Here is a 27422-nt window from a genome sequence, read left to right as displayed (position 1 = left end):
AGCAAGTCTCTTGGCTGTGATTTACAGCTTAAAGGGGAATTTCACCTTTAAGACTGTACTAACACCTAAATCATGGCCCTATGACCCCAGAAATATGTCCAACCTTTCCATAACCCAATTAAAAGTTTGTAAAATGGACACAAAAACAGGCATGGTTAGAAAACTTCTATTTTTGTCCCTCTTTTCAATTTTCAAACGTCGGGAGGTATGAGATGTATTGCCCTAAAGTACATAGTATAAGGATCTGTATCATTTAAAGGGCACCTGTTGGGTTAAAATGTTATCCCCAACCAAAGGTGAGGGCTAATATAAACAGCAGTTTTTTTGAAAAAAAAATATGCCCCTGCCAGCGCTAGGCTACCCGCCCCGGGAGGGAGTTCCCTGTGCAAGCAGCCATGTTGTGTTTCACTCGCATGTGCATAATGGGCAATTCGGGGCAGCTTTTCATTATGCGCATACAAGTGACCGGACATGGCTGCTCACCGGGAGCTCCCTCCCGGTGCGGGTTGCCAAGCACTGGCGGGGCATTTTTTTTTTAAAAAAACGACTGTTATCCCCATTGAAATGCAGGCTCTATTAGCCCACACCTTTGGTTGGGGATAACATTTCTACTCAACAGGTGCCCTTTAATACACAGCCATTCGCACCTAAACCCAGGGCCAACTTTCCATCTGAAAAAAAATGTTGGTACCCATCAGATTCTCCAAAATTAGTCCTTATATTGTCACTATTGTGGAAAACGTTGTCCTAGTCTTAAGATAAAATACTTCATGCCTTTTTGGGACTCAGGACCTTTATGCTGCTGAACTAACAGAGAGCCAGCAAACTTTGGAGTTAGGACCAGAGGAAAAGAAGATTCCCCTTCCTCTAAGCAAAAAAAAGCAAAAAAATGTTTTCCCCTTCCCACCCCTAAATTGCATATGCAAAATAGGATTTGGATCGGTATTCGGCTGAATCTTTCACAAAGGATTCGTGGGTTCAGCCGTATTCGGTGGAGCAGATTTATCAAGGGTCGAATCTCGAAGTGTAAAAAACTTAGAAATATAACCATCGAATTAAAATACTTTGAATTCGAATATCGAAGTCAAAGTATTTTTCACCGAATTTGGCCATCGAACGATCGAAGTAAAATCGTTTGATTTTAGCGTACGATTTTACTTCGATGTGTAAAGACAGGTCCCCATAGGCTAACATAGCACTTCGGCAGGTTTAAATTGGCAAACTATTGTAGTCGCAGTTTTTTTAAAGAGACAGTACTTCGAGTATCGAATATTCAAACTATTTTACTTCGGATCGAATTCAAAGTAAATTCGAAGTCGTAGTATCCTATTCGATGGCCGAGTATCCAAAAAAATTACTTCTAATTTTTTTACTTTGAAAATTCCTTTGAATTCACTTCGACCCTTGATAAATCCGCCCCGGTGCATCCCAACTTCTGATCAATCACTTGTATTTTTCCTAAATTAGCCCTTGTTCTGTCCTTGAACTGTAAATATAAAAAAATGTGCTCCTTGTTTGCACACAAATACTGGAACCCCCACATTACAAAATAAGATTTCTATGCATTTTAACCTTGCCCTAGTTTGCACGAAAACTCTATTATTCTCTAACGAAAAAATACGAGGGCGAACAGAGACTAAAACAGATTGTGAGCCAATCTACCGCCACTTGCTGGCAGCTTCCGGAGTTACACAGTCTCTGGCTCCCACTCCCACAAGGAGGCTACGTCACGCGTCACGCGTCACGCGTTACGTGTGGTGGTGACGCTACAGTCTCGCGTGATGAGCGTTCTGGTGTCGGGGTTTTCTGTAAGACAGGAAGGCAAGGAGCTTGCAATCAATAGCTTTACAGGACGCGTAAGTAGCGACCCGGGTGTGTTAGAAAAGCGGAACGTGGTTAGTAAAGCAACCTGCTCCCCTTATCAAATAGCACATGAGTGGGGCTACTGGTTTGATGAGTGATAGTCATACAGATGTACACATATCAGCAGTAGCCGCATCGCTTAGAAGCGGAGCAGGACGTGTTGCGTTTCTCACATGAGATCGCTGAAGGCTGGAGTAGAACAGGAGACTGATTGTGCATCCAGTTTTGACCTGACTCTCCTCATCCGCGCTTTCATTTTAGGGATTGAGAGTGCCTATAACTTAATACTGTCACAGAACGCCCAACATGTGGCCATGTAGTATCTGCTGGGGAACTGCAACTATCAACCTGCATCTGTCTGCTGTCGCACTGCAACTCCCCAACCTGAATGTATTTGTTGTCAGAGGATATAGGGCATTGTAGTGGTTTGGGGATGGCCCCTTTCTGTGCATAGCCAAACCCAATAAGAAGAAGCCCAAGTTTAGAGATCCCTGGTGATACTGTTTCATAACCTGTTTCATCTATATCTGCTCCATGCTGTTGCCCCATGTAATTCAAAGCAGCTGTCAGTACAGAGGGAACACCCTCAACTGTTGTGTATTGATAATATACTAACTGTAACATTCATTTTAGAATTGCTCTCCCCCTTCCTGCTCCTTTAGTTAACTTTTGTGTCAACAATTAATAAAATCTCGGGAGTCTTTTTGTATGTGGCAGTTCCATGTGCTGAAATTATTTGGTGTTTGTGGGGCACAATTGTATATAACTTGTGACCTATTCAAAGGGGTTGTTCACCTATGATGGGGAGCAGTGATCCCCAACAAGTTTTGGTTGTATAAAAACCAGGCGTTCCCTAACAGTACCCTCTGTAAGCTGACAGTACACATCGGAGCTACCAATTACTGCCTTATTTGGAGTCATTAGGAACTTTCTTATGCATGTGTTGTTCCCTAACACTTTAAATTTCAATGTGACTCACCGGTAAAAATAAAAAGATTGGGTTCCCTGACATAGGGAGTGGTATACTGAGACAATTTGCAATTGGTTTTCATGTTTTATTATTTGTAGTTTTTGAATTACTTTGCTTTTTATTCAGCAGCTCCCCCATGCATTGCTTTGAATATGAATAGGAGAGGCCTGAATATAAATAAGTAATAAAAAGTGGCAGTAACAATACATTTGTAGCGTTTACAGAGCATTTGTTTTTAGATGGGGTCAGTGGCACCATTTGAAAGCTTGAAAGAGTCAGAAGAAGAAGGCGAATAATTCAAAAACTATAATGAATAACATATAAAGACCATCTGAAAAGTTAAATCATCCATTCTATAACATACTAAAGGTTAACCTGAAAGTGAACCACCACCCCTTTAAAGGAGAAGGTAAGGCTTTGTGCACTTGGGGCTGCCAAATGTTAGGCACCCACAAGTGATTGTATTGACTTACCTGAAACCCCCGTCCATTGCTCCTATTAGCAGAAAACGGCACCAGCCCGAGGTTATACCAGTGAGCACCATGGAGCGATCCTCTTCCGTCTTCCTCTTTCTTCGCATGCACATGTAGAACGAAAAGCCGAACTTTAACTAAAACGTTGGCTATTTCGTTCAACTGCACATGTGTCTGCCACGGGAAAGAATAAACTGGAAGAGGATCACTCTGTGGTGCTCACTGGTATAACCCCGGGCCGGTACAGTTTTTCATCCGGGGTTTCAGGTAAGTCAATACAATCACTTGGTGCCTAACATTTGGCACCCCCAAGTGCATGAAGCCTTTCCTTCTCCTTTAAAGGGATTGTTCATCTTTAGATTAATTTTTAATCTGACGTAGAGAGTGATACTCTGAGACAATTTGCAATTGGGTTTCTTTTTTTATTATTGATAGTTTTTGAGTTATGTAAACTTTTTATTCAGCAGCTCTCCAGTTTGGTTGCTAGGGTCCAAAGTACCCTAGCAACTATCCACCAATTTCTATAAGTTACAGAAATATGAATAGGAGAGACCTGAATAGAAACATGATTAATAAAATGCCTTACAACGCATCTGTTTCTTAGATTCGGTAAGTGACCACCATTTTTTATAGCTAGAAAGAGTCAGTAGAAGAAGCCAAATAATTGAAAACTATAAAAAAGAAAATATGAAAACCAATTGAAAAGTTGCTTAGAATTAGCACCCCTTTAACACTGGTCAACAGCTGTCCATGCAGTAGAATGTACGGTGTCCATAAGGTGTTAGTGTATGATTATAATGCCACTGGCATCTTAGTATAGTCTTGAGCTGTTTTGTATTTCTGTACCGAGTGTTGGCAAACAGTATATTTAGCAACTAGAAACATTTTTCATGTTTTAAAATTATTAACCACAAGGTTTTGCTGCAGGGTTCTTGGCTAAGACCTATAGATTTTCTGTTTTGGTTTGTTTTTCAAGGGGTTTTCAGAGAATTCATAATACATTTGTGCAAAGTTATGCTGAAGAGGTTTAGTGTAATTTTTTTTAATCGCGCCCATTTCTTAATATTAACCTAATCTGGTTTGTCTCATTGCAGAACTTCCACTTCCACTTTATATTGTTTCTGTGGCAGCAATTTCCTTGTTACGTTTTATTGGAGAGATTACTGTTAATTCTAAATGAATACCTGCTCAACCACTAGAATTAACACTGGAGACAAAAGGTGGCAGTCACTTGCCTAAAGTTCAGAATCATTGCAACGTACTTTTAAAATGAGGCTTGTACATTTCATTTGTGGATACAATTGGAGTTGATGTAAAGGTCTCCTAAAGAACATATTTGTAGTACTGCAAAAACAAGGATGTGAAACTGGCTGACAAACTCTGATGCAGAAAAAAATACTTTCCATCATGGAGGATTTGAAGCTGTACTGCAATTGTCATAGGAATAATTTGCAGTGACATTTTTCTTATACAGTTGACTATCCAGTATTTCCTCAGAATCTGAATATTTAAAGTCATGGGAGAAAAAAGTCCAGAATTGGTCCTCATGTCTATGGATGATGATGCTTTGTGCCCAGATGAAAAGGTGTGTAAGTGGTTTGTGGAAAAGAGTGTACGGGAGCCTGGTACAGTTTACGATACAACCACAGTGCTGATAGAACAGGACAGGCTGCCGTCAGAGGAGGAGGAGGATGATGATGATGATGATGAACATGACCGCAATGTTGGAACTAATCTACCTACACTGGATGCTGCCAACGAGGAAGGTCTGCTGCTTTTGCCAGAGCAAGATGCCATGTCCCAGGGATATGTTCAGCATATCATTTCCCCAGACCAGATTCACCTCACCATTAATCCCGGCTCCACACCGATGCCCAGGAACATAGAAGGGGCAACACTTACTCTTCAGTCAGAGTGTCCAGAGACCAAGCAGAAAGAGGTGGGATATATCCTGCAAGTATTTTGTATAAATACTGTACAGACTGTGTCCAGTATTGCTCAGTAATGTGTGAATCAAATATAGTAAATAACCATAAGAATTTGGAATACTGAACTAAATCTTTTTAGTATTCAAATGTAATGGGTTTTATTGTTTTTCATTTGCCATGGTTTGGCTAGACAATGAGGATTCTGATAAATGCAAATCCTATTGTGGTTTGGCCAAATTTTAAATGAATCGCTAGAGTTGTTGAGTATTTCTTAAGTCAACATGTATATAAGGCAGGTCATGAATGAAATAAAGATAATATGATATAGAAGAGAATATACAGAGGTCAGAAGCAATCACGTTGACAGCTGTTGAATTGCCTTGTATACCATAGTCCTGGTTTATTCCAATCAACCCTACACTGATTTCTCTCATTAGCAGGATTTTTTTTTTGGTTGAATTTTAACCGTAATCGAATCAAATTTCCCCTTGAAAGCTCTAGCAACACATTTTCAGAAAATTAATGAGAAAATCATTCTCAATGAAACCAGTGAATGAATTTTATTTCCTAAAGGGGTAGTTCACCTTTAAATTTAATATGTTGCCTACTCATTCAATAAAGGACAAGGAGAGCATTCAAGGTGCAGGAACTGCTGTGATCAAGGTTTTTTAATGCAGCACTACATGAATACACATGTCCTGCATTAAAAACCTTGATCACAGCAGTTCCTGCTCCTTGAATGCTCTCCTCATCCTTTATTTGATGAGTATCTACTGGAAAAGCAGTAACCGTAAGAGGATTGATGCAGTCACATCCGAAAAGGTTTGAAGGCAGAGCGTTGGAACAATCCCCACTACTCAAGTAGTATGCAGTTATTTCATTTAATGCAGTGTGTGCTTGTTAATAAATTATTAAATAATTCACCCTATAAATTTATATTCTCATTTAGATTTTCCAACATGCCTTCTTTGTACAGAAATGCTACAACTTGTAGGTTTTTAGTCCAGCTCCATAATAGGGATATTTTTCAATTTTATGGTTCATTTGAGGCAGGAGGGAGCAAACCAAAGTGGTGAGAGACAATAAAGTTAAGCATCTCTGCATTGGAATGTGTAATTTACTTATCTATAGTAGCCATGTATTATGTATCAGAAAGGCTGTACCGAGGCATGTCTCTGTCCCCTGCTTTTGTCATTTGGACGTTTTCCTTTTGCTTGTGTATTCCGAGGAAAGTCTTGAAATTATAGAAATCATGCCAGGAACTTGCAGAAGCTTTTTCTGTATGATTGTGCACAGCCTACCTTCAGTTGGCATTAGTCTTATAAATATTCATCAGGCAGCTCCTTCAGTTGCAGACGCATCTGTACAAAAGTATTGCCAGCTTGCACAAAGTATAAACATAGATGCATTAAAGGAATTGTTCAGTATAAAAACAAAAACTGGCCAAATAGATAGACTGTGCAAAATAAAAAAATGTTATAATATAGTTAGCCAAAAATGTATTCTTTAAAGGCTGGGGTGATAGGATGTCTAACATAATATCCAGAACATTACTTCCTGCTTTTCTGCTCTCTTGGTTTCCACTGATTGGTTACCAGGCAGTAACCAATCAGTGCCTTGAGGGGGGAAACATGGGTCATAACTGTTTGCTTTTGAATCTGAGCTGCATGCTGAGGATCAATTGTAAACTGACTGAACAGTTATGTCCCATGTGGCCCTCCTTCAAGTCGCTGACTAACTCAGAGTTAGAGAGCTGAAAAGCAGGAAGTTGTGTTCTGTTCTGTTAGACATTCAGTCACTCTGGCCTTTATACATTACATTTTTGGCTAACTACCTATATTAGAAAAGTTTTTTATTTTGCACATATTATCTATTTTTACACTGAACTGTTCCTTTAAAGAGTACCGAGAATCTTGAAAATGCCTATGATCACTGTTTTTATTTGCTCTGATACCTAGCCCAGCCGCCGTTACTACCTTATTTATCTGTTTATTTATGTATTTATTTGCTAAACCCCCCCTTTTTTTTCCCTCTGCTTTTCTCTATTGTTTCTTTTACTCCCCACCTTACTCCATGTTATCCTATTGCTCTCTTATTCATGATTGAATATACATATGATATCTTACGATTTTCAGTGACTGCACTCATGCAATAACATGTTGATTTTTTTTTTCATTGGAAAATCAATAAAACATTTCAGTTTAAAAAAAAAAAAAAAGAGTACCGAGAAACAAAAAAGTACAAAGGACATCAAACACTAGTGTTGTGTATTTCAGTATGTATAAATAAGGGGACTGGAATATATTATAGAACATCAGATTTTCTGATTGATTGTTTTTTTTTTTTCATAATTTTGTTTGGTACTACTTCTACTCTAGTTTGTGCACATTGTACCTTAAAAGTAATGCTTAAATTTTAGAGCTCCTTTGTTTTCCTTAAATCCACCCTTAAGCTCACCTTTAATAGCTTGCAGTAGCCTAAAAAAAGTTGGTAAAACTATTAAACATATGATTATGTTTAAAAAAAAATAAAACTGTGAAGTGACTGTGCTGTTTCACTGTTATGTAAGAGTAACAGCTAAAGGGTGTGTTTGGAGGAGAATGTATTAATGATAAGCCAGAATTTTACATCAGCAGAGTATGGGCTGATTAAAGGGTATTGAACATTGACTAAAGGTGTATTCAGAACAATCCTTGTTAACAATAAAATGAACACGAGATAAGTAATGATTAAAACAATAGTCAAAAAGTATTTTCAGCACAAGCTCTATTCTTTGAACTGAATTTGAAGAAGGTGTATAGTGCCCCTTTACCTTCAGTATTATGTGGCCATATAAAAACTATAACCTAAGGCTAAGAGCAGACAGAGCGTTGACTCCACTGCTTTCATCCTTCATATTTCTTTTTAGGCTGAGAAGCAGATCCACTCCATGCCCCAACTCCATTCAATTGAACTGCTTCTACTTGCATTCAATCACATGCAGCAGAGTGGAGGTCGCCCAAAAACACCTGATTTCTCTTATTTGGGACGATCTTCTGCTGCGTCTGACTACTTGCAAGCAGATCTTTTTCAAATCAATGGGGATGGAGCACGGATCAGGTTTTCTTGGCCTGAAAAAAAATACACAGGCTGAGAGCAACAGAGCCAACGTTCTCTCTGCCCTTGGCCTAACACTCTGAATTTGAGCAGAGGCTGATCTTTGGGACCTTTCTTAGACACTTTTCTGTAATGTCTTTTGCTATTTGTGCTACAGGTGAAGAGATACCAGTGTACATTTGAAGGTTGTCCACGGACATATAGCACAGCTGGAAACCTGCGGACTCACCAAAAGACCCATCGAGGAGAATACACTTTTGTCTGCAACCAGTCTGGCTGTGGAAAGGCGTTTCTTACTTCCTACAGTCTGAAAATCCATGTCCGTGTTCACACTAAAGAAAAGCCATTTGAGTGTGATGTGCAAGGATGTGAGAAAGCCTTTAACACCCTGTACAGGTGAGAAAGTTTTGCTTGTTCAGTCTTCTAACACCAAATTTCTGTCCACTGTCTAACAATAAGCTATACTAAGCCTTATATGCCAACTTTTAAGATGTTTTAATCACTAGTATTTTTTTAAACAGTTAGTTAAGCAGTCTGGGTGCTTGGTTGCCTTTTTCTGGCTCTTGTCCTCTTAGGAAACATGGAGCATGGATAATCTTGCTGAGACAACTCTGTGCCAGAAATATTATGCTAGGCGAGGCCATGTTCTGTATTCTGGCTGGCTTGGGTGGGGTTTGTAGCTGTTGGGAGTAAGCAATACAGCTGGTCAGACAAGAACATCCTGATGTAAAGTTGAAGAAGATTTTAAATACTAGTTTTTCAGTGACATTTTAGTTCTGCCTTTGGAAATTGTATTTGCTTTTACAATATTATACAAAAGATTTTTAGAAAAGGTAATGTGAACGTATATTTCTCATATGTCTTGGGGGACACAGGACCCATGGGTTATATCTCCTCCATAGAAATGGAGAGGGGTTGCACACTCAATGAGACTTAGTAGACAAAAGTGGTATTAAAAAAAAATTATTTTACCGTAAATGGCAAAAAAATTTTTTTTACATCAGACAGGCTGGTATATCAAATACAACAGTATTATCAGAAACATATATACATACCACCAAGTAACAAGATCAAGGCAAAAAGAGACAAACCACAGTGAGCAGATACAGTTGCCAAAAACGAGAACACCCCAATGTTTCGGCACTAAAGCCTTTGTCAAGGGGAATTCATTCATTTATATCTCCTCTAATCAGGAGGCAGGACACGGCAGAATTCAAGTCCTCCCCTATAAATAACTCCCCCCTGCCACCAGATATTTAGTTTTGAATGTGACCTTGCAAAGTCAGGCTGTTTGGACAAGCACCCCAGGGGGGCCCATCACAAGGATACTTCAGCCCTGGATTAGCTTGGGCACCAGGGGCAGTACCTGAGACAGCTGCAGCTGTGCTCATTGTGTCATCCCCCGCCGTGGGACCCTCACCAGATCCAGCCACACCCGGTTAGGCAGAACAGGGGCACAGGGTGAACGAGAGTTTTCCTCTAGACTCTACCTAATATTAGACAGGTCTGATGACTGAGTAGACTCCACATGGTGGCCCCCTCCATGGGGATCGGCAGGGTGAGAGAGAGGCAGGCAGTGCTGGTCCTGGCAGCACTCTTGAAGACCGCACTACCAGCACTATGCAGGGCTGTCAGGCTGGAACTGCGAGACCAACTTACGTTCACGCCTTCTCACTACTATTCCTCTTCCTCTCTGCTCCTTCCTGGTGCCAAACAGAACACATCCTCCGAGAATGCACAGCAGGACCCTGCTCTCTCCCACCAACCGGAACACAGTGAGCTATGCCCACAGCATCCTCTGCATCTTACTCTCTATTAGCTCCCCTTCTACTTGGGTATCGGGAATCTAGGGGCAGATGGAGACCCTCTAAACAGCTCAGAGGCAGCAGTGAGTGAAACATGGCTGAGGGGATAGGAGATGCCTTATTTACCAGAGAAGGCAAGGAGGCAGCCAAGCTTACCTTCTTTGTATGTGCTCAATGCAAGACAAAATGTAAGTGTCGTCAGAAGGACTTTGTCTGCTCCTCCTGCACAACTGCTATTCTGAAAGAGCCTACAGTACCCGCACAAAATGCTTGGACTGTCTCCCTTTCTCAGTCTCTCTCTTCCCTACAGGGGATACCACTTCTTGCCGCCTCACAATTTTTTTAGAGAAGTTGTCTATGCCCGCTTCCTCTAAGAGACCTCTTAAGTGCAAGTCAACCAGGATCTAGTGACCCTGCAGCACACTCTTCCCCCACAGCACATTCCTTCCCCGTGTGCTTGCAGAGGAATCACTTTGAGAAGGGGAACTGTCCCCTGAATCTGAGGGTGATGAATCGACCATCCCCCCCAGACCATTCCACAAAGATTGATGATCTTATCATGGTGGTCGTTAAGGTACTTAAGGTTGGTTCTCCATCTCAAACCCAGGGGCTTGTTTCAAAGACATTCAGAACATTCTGTGGTTTTTCTCTGCCCATGACCAGTTTCCTCTAGGGGGTGCTACTCCAAGGGAAAGTCCACATTGCAACCCATCAAGGCAAACCACCAGTCCAGCAATGACTAACAGTCTTCTGTATGACTGGCCTACCCAGTCACAGCTGCAACCCCCCTGTGGGGGAAAAATGAAGACATTTTGTAGCAAAATGGGCACAAGACGTAGACGATGAATGGGTTGTTCAATCCACCACAACCGAGTACCGTCTTGAGTTCCAACAACTATCTCCCCAAGATTCTTCATTTTTAGGCTCCCAGAGAAGAGATTGGCCTTGCTTTCCATCATAGACAAAGACAGAATTTTGCAAATAGCAGTGCACATTCTAGGTGTCTGCGCAATGGAGAGGCAGATTATCTGAGCCGTCATAAGTTGGACCCAACAGAGTGTGAGATGAACGACAAGGTCTTCAACATCATTGTTGAATGCTGGGGACAGCCAGATCTCGATCTAATGGCCTCCCGGCACAACTGGAAGGTAAACAGGGTTCATCGCCAAGATAAAGGACACCCTAGCATCAGGACTGGGGGACACAGAACTTCCCGCCCCTGGGGAGACCCTTCGCCTCAGCCATATAATTATAGTTATGGCATATTGGGTTATTTCTTGTTTGCTTGGTTCTTTGTTATTATTACTGAATACTGAGGGGAGTTATATAGAGGGAAAGGACTTGAATTCTGCTGTGTCCTGCCTCCTGATGGGAGGGGATTTAACTCATGATTCCTTTGTCCCCCATAGGACTAGAGAGAAAAGGATTTAACGGTAAGTAATAAATCCCTTTTATTAATATGCGTTTATAATACAAATATGCAGATCTTTATTTTGTGGTATAGAGATTAGTTTGTATAAAAGTCATAATATTTTAGGAATATTTTTAAAAAACTAGAAAACAAACTACATTTACTTCCAGATTAGCATAGGTTGTAGACAGAGGGAGAAATAAAGTTTTGTGTTAACTTGGGCTTCAGGGCACACATTGAATTATAATGAATTGCATATAATGGGCAGTAACCCATAGCAACCAATTAGTAATTAGCTTTTTTTCAGCCAGTTGCAGGCAGAATAAAAAAAAATTGATTGGTCATCATGAGTTACGCCCAGGTGCTGATTTGCTTTATATTCATAAATGAGCCCTAGTAAGTGTTTTGCTCACTGCTGTTGAACAAAACTAGGGCACAGAAATGTCTCCATCACGAAAACTAATGTGCTTCAGTAAATATAATGCATTGTGGTATCTGAAGGGATACCAGTCATGCTAATACTACTTGTACAAAATGCTGCACCCACATACAACAGTAGTAGTAAATTTCCTGGTAGTGCTGTAGTCAAAGTACACTCCACTTCCCACAAAAGGGGAAATCTGAGAACTGTAGTTTGAAATGCCTTGAAACCACACGTTTTTATTAAACATTACAACCCGTACCAGGTACATCAATGTGTTATAATTAATAATGCATCCTCTAGTGTCATTTCTTTGTATATTAGAAGTCACGTAGTTCCCAAATGATTACTCGTACATGTGCACACGCACATACTCCTGTGTCAATCACACTGACTTGTTAATCATGTGGCAATACAGATATCATAACACTGAGTAGTGTGCACAACGTCAATATTAGGCATGCACCCTGCTTTTTAGGGTTCTGGCAAATACAGTTGTACAAATTTGAATACTGAATAAAATCCGCATCCTCCTTCTGCACCAGAAAAGCAATTGGGATTTTTTTCCAGTTATGTAGGGTTTGGATTTGATTTGGCCAGGCTGTTGGCCACATCCTGATAAAAATAGCTCAGATTTGGTTGAATTGAATCTAGAATTTGGTGCTTCTTTGCTTAACATAGAGTACATTGATAGGTATAGTGATTTAAAATGCTGCCTTCAATGCTTTCTATTGATTTCTTGCTTGCTGAACTCTAATCTGAAGAGGTCCACTAAACTTCCATTTATTTTACAGGTTAAGAGCACACCAAAGGCTTCACACTGGGGAAACCTTTAACTGCGTAACAGAAGGCTGCAGTAAATTCTTTACCACTCATAGTGATCTGCGGAAGCACATTCGCACCCACACCAGGGAGAAACCTTTTAGGTTGGTCTCATCTCTTTATCTTACAGACTGCATATTGCAAGAATTATTCGTTTGGGGTTGTAAATATGTTCTAATAATGTATTAGTATGTAAACGATCCTGTAACAATAAAAAGACAGCCTGGAAATGGAGTCCACAGCCATTTTTTAATGTTAAATATGACTAGGGGGAGTGGCTAGTAACAGAAGAACCGATACTATGTCCCACTATAAAGTTGAAGATTGCACCAGGTGTTTGGTGCAGGATGAGTGTGGCATCATTTATAGTAACTCAATATTGCACCATTTGAGTCACATAGAATTGTAGAGCATGTAAGTGCAAGCCTATGTCCTGCCACATGCCACCATCTACATCGCAGGAGCAAGGTGCACCCAGTCCACTAACAGGCTAGGATCTTTACACCTTAATATTTTGAGCCTGTTCATGGTAGGTTCAATTATAGTTGCCTTGTTGGTAAAATCATGACACTTTGCAAGTGTTTAATAATTTCACCATATATAGTGAATAAAGTACCCCCTCTTGTAAAATATAAGGATATTATAAGTTACCGAGGAGTTTCATGACCATATAAAAACACGAGGCCGAAGGCCGAGTGTTTTTATACAGGTCATGGAACTCCGAGGTAACTTATAATATCCTCATATTTTACAACTGGGGGTACTTTATTTATTATAATACACAAATTTTAGTGAGTCATGTGACAGAAATTACATCACTACTCACCGTTTATAACTGATGACATCACTACTCACCGTTTATAAGGATATAATTTTCAAGATATTCATGGCTTTTGTGTATTATATACTGATCTGTAACTGTGGTATAGTAAATAATTATTTGTAAGGTTATTAGTAGCACTTCATTGATTCACAGCACCGGCACGCAATTCTTATATGCTCTATATCAGGGGTTTCCAACCTGCGGCCCAGGATAGATATGAATGCGGCCCAGCTTGAAGGAGAGAGAAAAGGAAGAGAAGGGGGAAAAAAAGAAAAAAATTATATAAATGTATGGACATACAGAGAAAACGAGAGTGAAATAACACTTTGTGCTCCAGACTCATTAACCACCTCAGTCTGTCGTCTTGTTAGGAACAGGCTTACTATGCCAGGTTGTAACAATGTGGTCACCTATGGAGTAGGGAGGATGGGGGACTCCGCCCATTGCCCGGTTAGTAATAATAATATAATAAGTCTGTTTAATATCCAGGTGTCCCATATTCCAATGTATAGCTCCATCTGGTTATCTAACTGGTATTGTAGTTCTTTTCTGTGTATTTTCTTTAATATTACAAATCAAAAGTGTTTGTGTTTCATATGTGGCCCCAGACAATTTTTCTTTTTCCAATGTGGCCCAGAGAAGCCAAAAGGTTGGACACCCCTGCTCTATATCTCTTAAGTACATTTCCAGTGGCTGCTGTTGTGTTTTGAACTGTTATATTATTTTAATGTTATTTGCTGATCATGCGCAGAGGCACTCACTGCATTACTTTTAAACTTTTTGAATATGTTGTATATTGTATACTGATTTTTAAATACGATTAGCAAATGAGGCTAACTTGTACAACTGATTTACATTTTACAATGGCTTCCTGAGACACAAAAGTTTGAGGGTTCAGCCATGAAGGGATTGCTTGATAGAAGATGATTTAAGACTTTCAGGGATTCTGCCATGATTTTTGTGGTTTCCTTTTTATTTCTAAATTACACTGTTTACATTGCAAATAATTCATTTAAAATGTTATTCTTGAACCAACAATTTTTTTATATTGGTGTGGAGGCAGCCATCTCAGTGCTTTGTGCCTGATTCTGAGCTTTGAGAAGCAGCCACAATTCAGGATGGAACTGTTTTGAGACAACTATTGTTTCTCCCCTTCCCATTGCATTTAACCACAACCTAGGTCATGGTGCTATTCTCATGAGTCATCTTTAGCAATGCAAACAGATCCTTCAGCAGAGGTGTCCAATAGCTGCTGTCTGGTTAGCTGCTCATTGTTCTTTTGATAGGCTGCTGATGGGCTACTGAGGAGGGAAGGGAGCGGCGTAATATCACTTCAACTTGCAGTACAGCAGTAAAGAGTGACTGAAGTTTATCAGAGCACAAGTCACATGACCTGAGAGCACCTGGGAAACTGACAAAATGTCTAACCCCATGTCAAATTTCAAAATTAAATGTAAAAAAATCTGTTTGTATTTTTAAAAAATTGATTTAGGTGCAGAATTCTGCTGGAGCAGCACTGTTAACTGATGCATTTTGAAGGGAAAAAAAAACGTTTTTTCCTGCAAAATCCCTTTAGAATCCCTCCCTCCTGATTTGCAATCATAGCAGTAAGTGTTTCAGCAATTACTTGACAATTGGGTATCCACTGAAGCATAAATTCTATAGCATCAGCAGTCGAGTCCTTTACAGGCACTGACATATAGTTTACAAACTGTGGCAGCAAGGAAACATGCTGTTTCTACATTAACTCTTGCTTGTTGTCATTTACTCTTTTTGTCTGTGCAGGTGTGATCATGATGGCTGTGGAAAGGCATTTGCTGCAAGTCACCACCTTAAAACACATGCCAGGAAGCATACAGGTATAGAAAAAAGCATGTGTGGGTGTTGCACAGTGGGGAATTATACAGCAGGGAAAATAAGTATTGAACACGTCAACAGTTTTGGCGGTAAATATATTTCTAATGGAGCTATTGACATGAAACTTGCACCAGATGTCTCTAACATCCAAGTAATCCACACATACAAAGACATCAAAACAAATAAGTCCATAAATTAATTTATGTGCAATAAAGTAGAATTACATAGGGAATAAGTATTAAACACACTTACTGAAATGTATTTATTTAATACTTAGTAGAAAAGCCTTTGTTTGGTAATGACAGATTCAATGCCTCTTGTATGGAGAAACTAGTTTCATACATTATTCAGGTGTGATTGTGGCCCATTTTTCCACACAAACTGTCTTAAATGTTGAAAGTTCTGGAGGCCTCTTCTATGAACTCTGATATTCAGTTATTTCTATAGATTTTCAATTGGATTTAAATCTGGTGATTGACTGGGCCATTCTAGGAGCTTTCTCTGAAACCAATTGAGACTTTCCTTGGCTGTGTGTTGGGGATCATTGTCTTGTTGAAATCAATGTCCACCCTCGTTTCATCTTGAGCATTGTGGTAGATTCTTATCAAGAATATATATTTCTACATTCATCCTTCCTTCAATTATATGAAGTCTGCCAGTGCCATATGTTGAAAAACAGCCCCACAACATGATGTTCCCACCTCCAAACTTCACTGTTGGTATGGTGTTTTGAGGTGATGTGCAGTGCCATTTCTCCTCCAAATGTGGTGTGTGCAATGACATCCAAATAGTTACATTTTGGTCTCATCTATATTCTCCTAGAATTTCATTAGCTTGTCCAAATGTTGTACAGCAAACTTTAAAGAGCTTCAACATGCTTTTCCTTTAGCAGTGGAGTCTTCCATGGTGAGCGTACATAGAGGCCATGTTGGTTGAGTACATTACTTATTGTTTTCTTTGCAACAACTGAAGCTACTAATTCAAGGTCTTTCTGAAGCTCTCTGCGAGTGATCCTTGACTCTTGGACAACTCTTCTGATTATTCTTTTGACTCCTCTGTCAGAAATCTTGCAAGGAGCACCTGGTCATGGCCGATGTAGGGTGAAATTATGTTCTTTCCACTTTTGGATTATGTCCCCAACAGTGCTCACTGGAAAATTCAGAAGCTTAGAAATACGTCTGTAGCCAATGCGATCAGTATGTTTTGCAACGGTCTTGAAAGAGCTCTTTGCTTTTACCCATCATGAGGTGCTTCTTGTGTGATATCTTGGCAACGAGAAACTTTTTTTATAGGCCATCAATTAGGACTACACCAGCTGATATTAATTTGCACTGATAGGGAGCAGGATTGCTTTCTAAATACTGACACATTTCAGCAGGTTTATTGGCTTTCCATGCTTTTTTGCACCTCCTTTTCTTCATGTGCTCAATACTTATTCCCTGTGTCCTCCCACTTTATTACACAAAACTCAATTCATGGATTTATTTGTTCTGAATTCTTTGTATGTATGGATTACTTGGGTTCTTACCGACATCTGGCATAAATTTCATGTCAATAGCCCCATTAGAAATATATTTACTGAGAAAAACATTGATATGTTCAATAATTCCTTTTAATGTGTACAATAAGGGATTGGCAGACTTTATCACTTTTTATAATAGGCACTTGTGCACCGTAGTAAATGTGCATGGTCACTGGTAAATTCACTCATAAAAACATGTTCTTTTTTTCTGTTGCCCAACTGCTAGGAGAAAAAACATTTTTATGCACCAGCGATGGATGTGAGAAGACATTCAGCACACAGTATAGCTTAAAGAGTCATATGAAAGGTCATGACATTGCTGGTCTGGAGGAATCATTACCAAGCCACACATCATGCGAGGTATAACAATCACCATTAAACCTTTCTCGTTTAGCTCCTGCTGGGGGACAGAGCAGACCTTTATAGGTGGGAAAAAAACAAGCTATGCAGCTTGGGGCCCATGCTTTATCTAGAATGCACATAATCCCCATTAATCCTAAAAGAGCACAATCTCTAGTAACCCTGCACATATATGCACACAATGTTCTGTAATCCATCAGATGTTTATACACACTTAATGCTGAGTAATATCACAGGCATAGTTGTGTGCCAATACTTTTTAACCAGCAGTAACAATGGTTACTGGTCATTTTCTCGTTTTTGTTTTTTTAAATTCCTGTTACTTTCAGTTGGCCTTCAGGGCTGTAGTCGTACAGGCTTTGCCTTTTTGAAACCCTGCTAATGTTAAAGCACTGCTAATCACTCCCTCTTTTGTCTCCAATGTTATGATGTGGTTTTGCAGATACACACACACACATATACATATATATATATATATATATATATATAGATATATATATATATATAGATATACATATATATATATATATATATATATATATATATATATAGATATATAGATATATATATATATATAGATATATATATATATATATATATATCTGTTAATGGGTTCTTGGGTGTGTGCGCACTCATCCACTGGATAATCTGTGCTTCCGTGATATACACTTTTTAGGCGTTTATACACCCTTGTGCATGAAAATTGCATTTCTGTCATAAATGAGCCTTCCAGGGCGCTGTTTTATATTAAATACAAAGCACAAGATTGCTTTAAAACTGTATTTCACCCATTAGAAAATGATTAAGATAAAAACTGTATTTTATTTTGTTTTTCACCTTCGAGAAGAACAACAATTGTCTTTGTTCTAATTTATTTAGGATGCAAATCACTGGTTCTGCCTCAGTGACATAAGGTCTTTATCCAGTGATTCTGAATTGCGAGAAAATGTAGCTGGTGTAAGTAACAGTCATTCCATCCTCTTTCTATAAACTTTCCTCCACTCAACTTCATGTATTTTGTCATTCATAAATCACTTTATGATCTTCGCTCAGATACTCTCTAGAGCAGGGGTCCCCAGCCTCCGGGCCGCAGCCCAGAATTGGGCCACCGAAGTATTAATGCTGCACGCCAGAATTGGACGCCGACCCCCGAAGGGGACCCCTGCTCTTGAGAGGCTAAGGGTAGTGTTTCCCTTTACTGATATCCAGAACTGTGCATCAAACACACCAGTACTAGATTTGCACTACACTTCTTGGCCTTACATCCCATTCCTGTGAGATTTCATTAATACTAACATGGGGACCTTGCACCCAGGACTGATACAGATGTAGCTAGTTCCTGACCAGCGATGGCAACTTCGGGCGACTATAGAAAACGCATCGCCGCATGTGCATTAGCAGCGCCGGATTTCTTTGCCGTCCGCGCGGTCCGACCAGGCGGCCGTGCGGTCCTAGCGCCCGCCTACACTTCCCCTTCCCAGCGCGCCGGCTAAAAAACGCCGGCGCAGCTGGTGTAATTGAATGGGGGCACACGTCCCCATAATGCGGCATGCCGCCCCTATTTTTTGCTGCCCTAGGGCCGGGCCTATGTGGCCTTGCCACAAATCCGGGCCTGTGCATTAGCGCAGGCGACTTTTCTTTGTAGCCTATGGGGGAAAACACTGAGGCAGTTCAGGGAGATAGTCGATCAGAAGACGAGGCGATTAGTTGCCAGGCGACAAAATCTCCCCGAATCTCCTCGTGTGGCCTTACCCTAAGGCAGTGATCCCCAACCAGTAGCTCGCGAGCAACATGTTGCTCTCCAACCCCTTGTATGTTGCTCCCAGTGGCCTCAAAGCAGGTGCTTATTCTTGAATTCCAGGATTGGAGGCAAGTTTTTGTTTCATAAAAACCAGCTGCACTGCCAAACAGAGTCTCAATGTAGGTTGACAATCCACACAGGGGCTACCAAATGGCCAATCACAGCCCTTATTTGGCACCCCAAGAATTTTTTTCTTTCTAGTGTTGCTCCCCAACTCCTTTTATGTCTGAATGTTGCTCACGGGTTCAAAAGGTTGGGGATCCCTGCCCTAAGGAATAACCACACCTTTAATTATGCAGGGAATTTTGCTGCAACAAATACGACAGTTCTTGCCATGATTCTTTACTTTCTGGCTACAATTGAAATTGTAAAGCCCAGGATGTACATTTATGGACTGAAAGTACACCAGTGCAATTGTTGGGCAATATATGCAGGCTCAGGGCTACTTGTAGGAGTGGTGCCAAATGTTTTGATTGCTACTAATACAAATGGCAGGACTTGTATTTTCTGGTGTGTCATAGGCTAAAGGTGGCCATACATGGGCCGATAAAAGCTGCCGACAGACTGAGTCTATGGGGCCCCCCCTCTATGGAGTGTATGGGGCCCCCTGACGGGCTTCCCTGACCGAGATCTGGCCAAAAGTCGGCCAGATCTCTATCGGATGGGACTAAAAATCTCGTCGGATCGCGGCCGCATCTGTTCGTTGATGTGGTCCCGCGATCCAACCGCCCGTTCCCGTTGGTTAGGATCCGATATTGCCCACCTCAAGATATCAGAGAGAGACATCGCCAAACGAGCGTATCTCTCCGTGTATGGCAACTGTTAGAGTAAGATTTTATATTCCCCTGAATTGTTTTTGCATAGTTTATTGTATACAGTAGTACCCAGATTTTACATACCTATATGTACTGTATGTATGTATGTATGTGGATGTTTTTCTTTGCTTTAAACTGATCTTGGCATGGTTTTGGCTTCTTCAGAGTCCTGGACAATCCCTTGGCCAGATGTTGCCGCAAAATCTTTTTGAGTCAATGTTTCAGAGCCCAGAAAATACACAAGATCCTGATTCTACTCAGCTAAAAGGTAAGAAAAAAATGATGTTCGTTATGTTGTAGTCACTAGAAATCTGCGCACAAACAAACAAAATATTCTCCATAAATGTTTATTGTCTTCCAACACGGCACATAAGGTTTCTTATATTGTGCTTTACCTAACCTCAGAAAAGTCTCCAGATATACCACCAGCAACAATACAACTCATGCACTCACTCACATCTACTTGATTCCAAGGCAAAACACATTGAGTATTTTTGGCTGTCACTGGCCATTTATATATGGCAAGTTCATCCCTTAATACTTATGTAGTTAAAGGACAAGGAAAGTCTAAAATAGAATAAGGCTGGAAATGCTGTATTCTGTATACTAAACATAAGCATGAACTTACTACACCACAAAGCCTAATCAAACAAATGATTTATGCTTTCAAAGTTGGCCACAGGGGGCTGTCATCTTGTAACTTTGCCTGACCCTGCACATGCTCAGTGTGGTCTGGGCTGCTTAGGGATCGTCCTAAACAAAGCTGCTTGAATTCTGCATGGCTGGTAAGTAAGGCTGGGGCTCCCCCTGCTGTTCATAAGTATGATTGTTTCCCTGCTCAGCAGTTAGGGACCATCTGACAATTCCTATCCACAGCAGTAAATGAAGGGAGAATTTCACTGCATACAGTCAGGTTTCTTATAAAAACAGTACACATTTTTTAAATAAAGTATATTGGAGATAGGTTTCTTTTTCATTAAAGAAAGTAAAAATGGGATTTTATTTTTGTTGCCTTTCCTTGTCCTTTAAGAATTTTTTTCCAGAAAAAAGGATTGAACTGGATTGTCCAGATTACACTCTGCTCCCCTTGTCTGTCCAAGCGTGCTAGGAGATGAGTACCTACATGTAGGGCTACATTTTGAAACTGTAGGTACTTCTTGTTATACCACCTCCAGTAAAAAAAAGCTGACTTTTCTTTTTACATAATTAAATCAGGTTGAAAAAAAGAAAAAGTCCATCAAGTCCAACCCCTCCAAATAAAAACCCAGCATCCATACACACACCACTCCATATACTCACATAAATTCTATATACCCATACCTATACTAACTATAGAATTTAGTATCACAATAGCCTTTGATATTATGTCTGTCCAAAAAAATCATCCAAGCCATTCTTAAAGGCATTAACTGAATCAGCCATCACAACATCACCCGGCAGTGCATTCCACAACCTCACTGTCCTGACTGTGAAGAACCCTCTACGTTGCTTCAAATGAAAGTTTTTTTTCTTCTAGTCTGTAGGGGTGGCCTCTGGTACGGTGATCCTCTTTATGGGTAAAAAGGTCCCCTGCTATTTGTCTATAATGTCCTCTAATGTACTTGTAAAGTGTAATCATGTCCCCTCGCAAGTGTCTTTTTTTTTTTTTTTTTTCCAGAAAAAACAACCCCAACCGTGACAATCTACAATCCTAATTTAAATCTTCCATCCCAGTTTGGTTTCATGTCTCTGCACTCTCTCTAGCTTATTTAAATCCCTCTTGTAAAGGCAAAAAAATAAAAACCTGACTGTATGCAGTGTAATTCTCCCTTCATTTACTGCTGTGGATATTAATTGTTAGAAGGTCCCTAACTGCTGAGCAGGGAAACAATCATACTTATGAACAGCAGGGGGAGGCCTTGCCTTACTTCCCCTCCATGCAGAACCCAAGCATCTTTGTTTTTTTGCCTGTAGGCTTTTTTTTTTGGCTTTACATGCCCTTTACTGTTTCCAACTCCAGCTGCAGGGACAAATATCATGGAGCCAGATTTAAACAGATAAACTGGGATTCTATTTGGATGATTACTTTGCTGCAGCCACTGGTTCTGCAGAGTTGGAGAACGTTTGTATTAAACAGTACAAAACAATAAAATCAACATTAGATTATATGACAAAACAGGAACCAGTGCAGTCTGTATATTCTGTCTTGCTGAATCGGCTTCTGTCAGATATTATTTGACTTGTGTTGTTTTGATAATTTATGATGATCCCTAAGCAGCCATGACCACACTGAGCATGTGCACAGTCTTGGTCTTGCAAAGTGTTTAATAAAGTTACAAGATGGTGACCCCCTGTGGCCAACTTTGAAAGCATAAATCATTTGTTTGATTAGGCTTGTGGTGCAGTAAGTTCATGTTTAGTATACAAAATACAGCATGTCTAGCGTTATTCTAGTTTAGACATACTTCCCCTTTAAAGGGGAATGCCACACAAACATAACTTAAGATTTGAAAAGTAAACATAATTTCAAGCAACTTTGCAATATACATCAATTAAAAACTATGAAGACTTTTCATGATTTTTAATGGTTTGGAACAGTTCCCTAAGCCTAGCCCCCTGCTCTCCTGCTGATCTGACTACTTTGCTGAGCTGACTGACTACTGTTACTTTGTATCAACAAACAGCTGTCTTTAGACTGCATCCTCCAAACCACACAATTCCCTGCACATGTGATTTCAATAAAGAAAGGAACACAGTGCAGTGCATTGTGGGTTATGTAGTTCCTGCATGCTGTCTGTAAGCTGTGGAGTAGTTGTTACAATGTGTAACCTCAGTGTTTTAGTCCCTCCTTCCCAGCCAGGATTTCAAATGATGCAGAAAGGGAAGAACTCTTAAAAAACAGGTAACTGTGATGGGTATATTAGGGGTTTCTGTGTTATGTCAAATTATGGTTTGGAAGCCGGAGTTCCCCTTTAAGGACTGTGTATTATTGAGTATTACTGAATGTTATGGTAGGGATTGTTGAAATGTAACAAATAAATGTGTAATAGTAATATGTCAGCAAAAATATTATACTGCAAATGTAAAATCTGATTTAATAAGATCCTCTTATTTTTTAGTGGATGCACTGCTGAAAACATGGGCTGCAAGCTCTGAAATATCAGCTGCGGTAGAGACTAGCTCAACTGATTCTACACCTCTGTCTGTTCCTCTGGTTAACCCACCTGCTAATGTTGAGCCTCCCATGGAGAAAACTTGCTGTCCTGTGTCTTCTGCAGTACCCTTACAATCGACCATAACAGAGTGTGCAACCAAACCAACTCCTCCAGTGACATTGGAGGCAAGGCAAACACTGGAATTGCATACTGCAAATGGAGTGACTCAGTACACCACCAGCCAAGACTGCCTTCTCACCCCACAGGCATCCCAGCCATTGGTAGAGGGACTCGCTGTGGTGGCAGGTCATCCTCTTCCTGTTTTGTCTGCTTCCGAAACATCCATGCCAACATTAGTGCAAGCTGCAGTGCCAAGTGCTAACACAGTGCTTGCCACTAACCCTGCTATAACCATCACCCCCACACCCAATGCTGCACTCCTGCAACCAAGCTTAGTCATGGCTGAGCAAAACTTTCAGTGGATATTAAATGGAGCTACTCAAAGCCATGAACAGTCTGTGAGTATCTGAACATTGTGGTGTGCATTTATATAATGATGGGCTGCAGAGACAACACAGAGACCTTTGTATCTTCTATCCCTTTTAACCTTTCTATGCATACATCCATTTACACTGCCTTTTTAATGTTTTCTCTCTTTCATGCTTTACCATGTTGCTTTGCCCAGCTTCCCTTCACATCTCCTCTATTTCCATTTCAATGTCTGTCAGAATTCAGATTTACTTTTATGTCTGGAAAGGTCTTTCATCTAACTCAACAAACTGCTCCCTGCTTTCATTGACTTAAATGGAAACCTGCCAGTACAAGGAGATTTTGGCACAAAAAAAATGTAAATTTGGCTCTTATGAGCCTTTACTAGCTTTGTCCAGTGGATTAAACAGTATAGTCAATGACAGGAGGCACGGCCAGATCTTTGCCATAAGCCTAAACTACACATGTATATTTTGTCATTAATGCTCAAAGAATTCCTCACTGAGCAGTCAGCCTAGATAAAACAATTGGTTAATTAAGGCTAATGCCACAAAGTGCTGAAAACCAGCCTGCTGAAAGAAGCAGCCTCGACGCTGGCATTAGCCTCCTGTCCTTCCTGCACTTTGGAACCATTGTGTCGGCCCAGGTACAGTTGCGCAAATGCAAACTCTCCTTTTTGGTGGCAAAATCCTTTGTATGTGCCTGCACCTCAGCCGACTCCGGTTCCGGATGCAGGTGGGACAGGAGCCTAATACCAACATAGGAGCTAATTCTCGGCCGATTTGCAGCCACATGTGCCATTAGTCTTATGCTGTTCTTCAGTCAAGCAATTGCTGGAATACTTAACTTGCCTAAATGCTTTATATTTCTCTTTGACAGCAACAAACGGCTAAGGTGGAAAAGGTTTACTTCACCACTACTGTTCCATTGCCTGGAGGCACAGGTATGTCAGTTGCCACCTTTACAATGGCTTGGCCTTTATAGTTGTAATCTATACAGAATGTATAGTTTTATGGTTCTCTGTCCTTGTTTTCTATCTCTTCCCCCCCCCCCACTCTTATTTTTATTGACACTGTCTGAAGTTGCCTGCAAACGTGTTTACTATGGATGCACCGAATCCACTATTTAGGATTCAGCGAATCCTCGAATCCTTCACAAAAGATTCAGCTGAATTCGATCCGAATCCTAATTTGCATATGCAAATTAGGGATGGGAAGGGGAAAACATTTTTTACTTCTTTGTTTTGTGACAAAAAAATCACGCAATTTCCCTCCACGCCCCTAATTTGCATATGCAAACTAGGATTCGGTTCGGCCAGGCAGAAGGATTCAGTCGAATCCTGCTGAAAAATGCCGAATCCTTAACTGAATCCTGGATTCCGTGCATCCTTTTAGTGGGATAGTGTTCTCCCTAATCCATTTAAGAAAGCAGAACTTTTTATTCCAGAGGTAAGTTACAGCAGTAACTAGAAGTATTGGATGACCACCCTTAGTGAATAAGATTGGTGGTATGTTTCTGTGGCCTCTGTATGTATCTGTAACATGTATGTGCATGTGTTTCAGGGAATCCCGTACAGCAGATTGGTCTGAGCCTTCCTGTTCTGATTATAAAGCAAGAGGAATCTTGTCAGTGTCAGTGCGCCTGCAGAGACTCTTCCAAAGACACAACCAACAAACGCAAAGGATGTTCCCCAGCTCCAGAACCAGCATCTGATCCCAAACCAGCAGACCCTCCTCCAGAAAATCTGCATTTGTCTACCTCTCCCTGTGAAGGAAGCAGCGGCCATTTACTGAACACCTCAGGCTCTCACCCTTGGACACCTTCTTCCTTAGATATTTCAGACTTCCTCTCCATGCAGAGTCCAGAGAATCCTTCTTCTCTGGCCCCAATGGAAGCCTTATTGCAAGGGGACGATATCAGCCTTGGCAGTTTTTCTAATTAGGTTGCTCTCACATTGGATTGACATGAATTAATCTCACCCCTTTGTCTCCAAGGGGGATTACTGTGCACCAGATGCAAAGGACAGAATATCCAAAACTGACATCCGGTATACATATAGTTTTAGTTTTCACAAGAAAAGAACATATTTTTATTTTATTTAGAACCCTAGTGGAAGGAAAGCATTTTTTTTTCATTTTAGCACTGATAAGGTGTTTGTAAAAAAAAAAAGAGAGATTAACCTATTTTGTTTTTATTGCACTAAGAGTCACTTTGTTTGCCTGTCATTTGCAAACCTGCATTTCTAGAGAACTAACTGCTCTGAATATATATGTATATACCATGAGAGACACAGGGTCTTTAGATATCCTGTCTCTCCTTTTGTTTGCTCTGTAGAGTTCCTGTTACAGCACAGTGTGAAGATAGTGAAGTCTCCAGCTCTAAACTTGTAACTATTTCACTGATTTCATGTGTTTGACAAAACATTTTAGCGCCCAGAACGTTCTGCAATAGTTTATTTTTTTAATGCAGCTCAGATTTTTCATTGCTCCCATTACTGATCATGTTACCCACTATAAGGTACCTTGAATCCGGGCAGAATTTAAGCCATGAATGTTCTGTGTTGAGAATTAGGGTTGTGGTTCCAATGTGTAAATCTGTGTCCCATAGGATTATACTGGAAAAAACAGGAATGTAAAGGACCACACCGTTTTTTTTAACTATAGGCTTTATCATTGGTTGATGATATTGCTCTCTTTCATACTCCCAACAATTATGGAAAATTGCAGCATTAAGAATTCATTCCTTTTCTGACTGCACTTGCTAAATGCACCGCCTAATGGAGGGATGAGAATATAGCATAATTCAGAAGTACGGGGAAGGGGATGGATGGGTAGAAATACTTCTCAGGGCTTTTGTTAGCTAATAACGTTGCAGTATTGCTGATCTTTCCTTACAATTAGAACTATACCTTTACCTGGTGCAAAGACTGGAAGAAGTAAGGCCTGTTTTAAGTGCACTACTACCCAACTGTTGTTGTTGGCTTAACACAAAATCTAAAACAAGGAAACGGGAATTGTACATTAACTAAGCACAGCAATGGTGAATTTGTAGCACTGAGGCACTTGCTTAGTTATATCTCCCAACATCATTAATAGCTGTTTATTGCTATGGAAGAATGGCTTTTGCGTATAATCAAATAATTCTGTATTGCTTCAACAATTCTTTGGATACCTAGCCGGGCATCAACTGTTCATCTACACAAAATACACAGCATTGACCAAAATAAGTTTTTATTAATATTTTTGCCAATTGGTGTCCTGCAGTTGCTATTTTGTGTAGCTGAACACGTGCCATCACCACCTTTTATCACCTGTCGCCGTAGAACTTTTTGACCTACATTCCTAAGCTTATAGATCAGCGAGAGCTGGAGGGAAGCAAGTTGAACAGACCAGTGGATATTTTGTTTGCTATAAGCAGTGTTTTGTCATATACTGAAGAACTGACAAATGTTTTCTCCTGTCGAGCAGGTTTTTATAAAGTCAGAAGTTCATACCGTGCAGGTCTGATAAAAAAAACTTGGGTCACCACAATCCCCTTTTATACAGTCACATTTGTATTATTAAACTTTAAATATGAACCTCATTTTAATTGCTAATTTCATCCCATTTTTGCCCCCAGACATAATCTGTGAAAGGTTAAGCCGTGTTAGATGCCAGTAAACGCGCTTGGTTACTGACTGGCCGGAAGCATCTTAATCCTTAATCAGCAACTGTGTTTTCCTGTAACCATCTTCATCTCTTGTTTATGTATATCTGTTTTTGTGCGTCCTATTTCTGTGTCTTTCTGTTTTACCTATTGCCCTCAGAATTAAATATGCTGCAGTTTCAATTTA

The 27422-nt window shown here is 40.3% G+C and overlaps 1 protein-coding gene across 2 annotated transcripts; it reads left to right on the top strand.

Annotated features, from left to right (window-relative positions):
* The first annotated feature begins 1775 nt into the window (after nt 1-1775).
* On the top strand, nt 1776-27422 carry mtf1.L (metal-regulatory transcription factor 1 L homeolog). Of its 2 annotated transcripts, none has more exon segments than NM_001096783.1 (11): nt 1776-1856; nt 4401-5245; nt 8488-8726; nt 12762-12893; nt 15398-15471; nt 17218-17351; nt 18231-18308; nt 20133-20235; nt 23066-23619; nt 24470-24533; nt 25153-25759. In NM_001096783.1, coding segments are annotated over 10 exon segments (2181 nt in total). In that variant the 5' UTR covers nt 1776-1856; nt 4401-4822; the 3' UTR covers nt 25533-25759.

This window comes from Xenopus laevis, chromosome 2L, assembly GCF_017654675.1.
Source record: "Xenopus laevis strain J_2021 chromosome 2L, Xenopus_laevis_v10.1, whole genome shotgun sequence".
Lineage (NCBI taxonomy): Eukaryota > Metazoa > Chordata > Amphibia > Anura > Pipidae > Xenopus > Xenopus laevis.
Note: the sequence above shows the minus strand (reverse complement) of the source record. Positions and strands in the feature narration are given on the sequence as shown.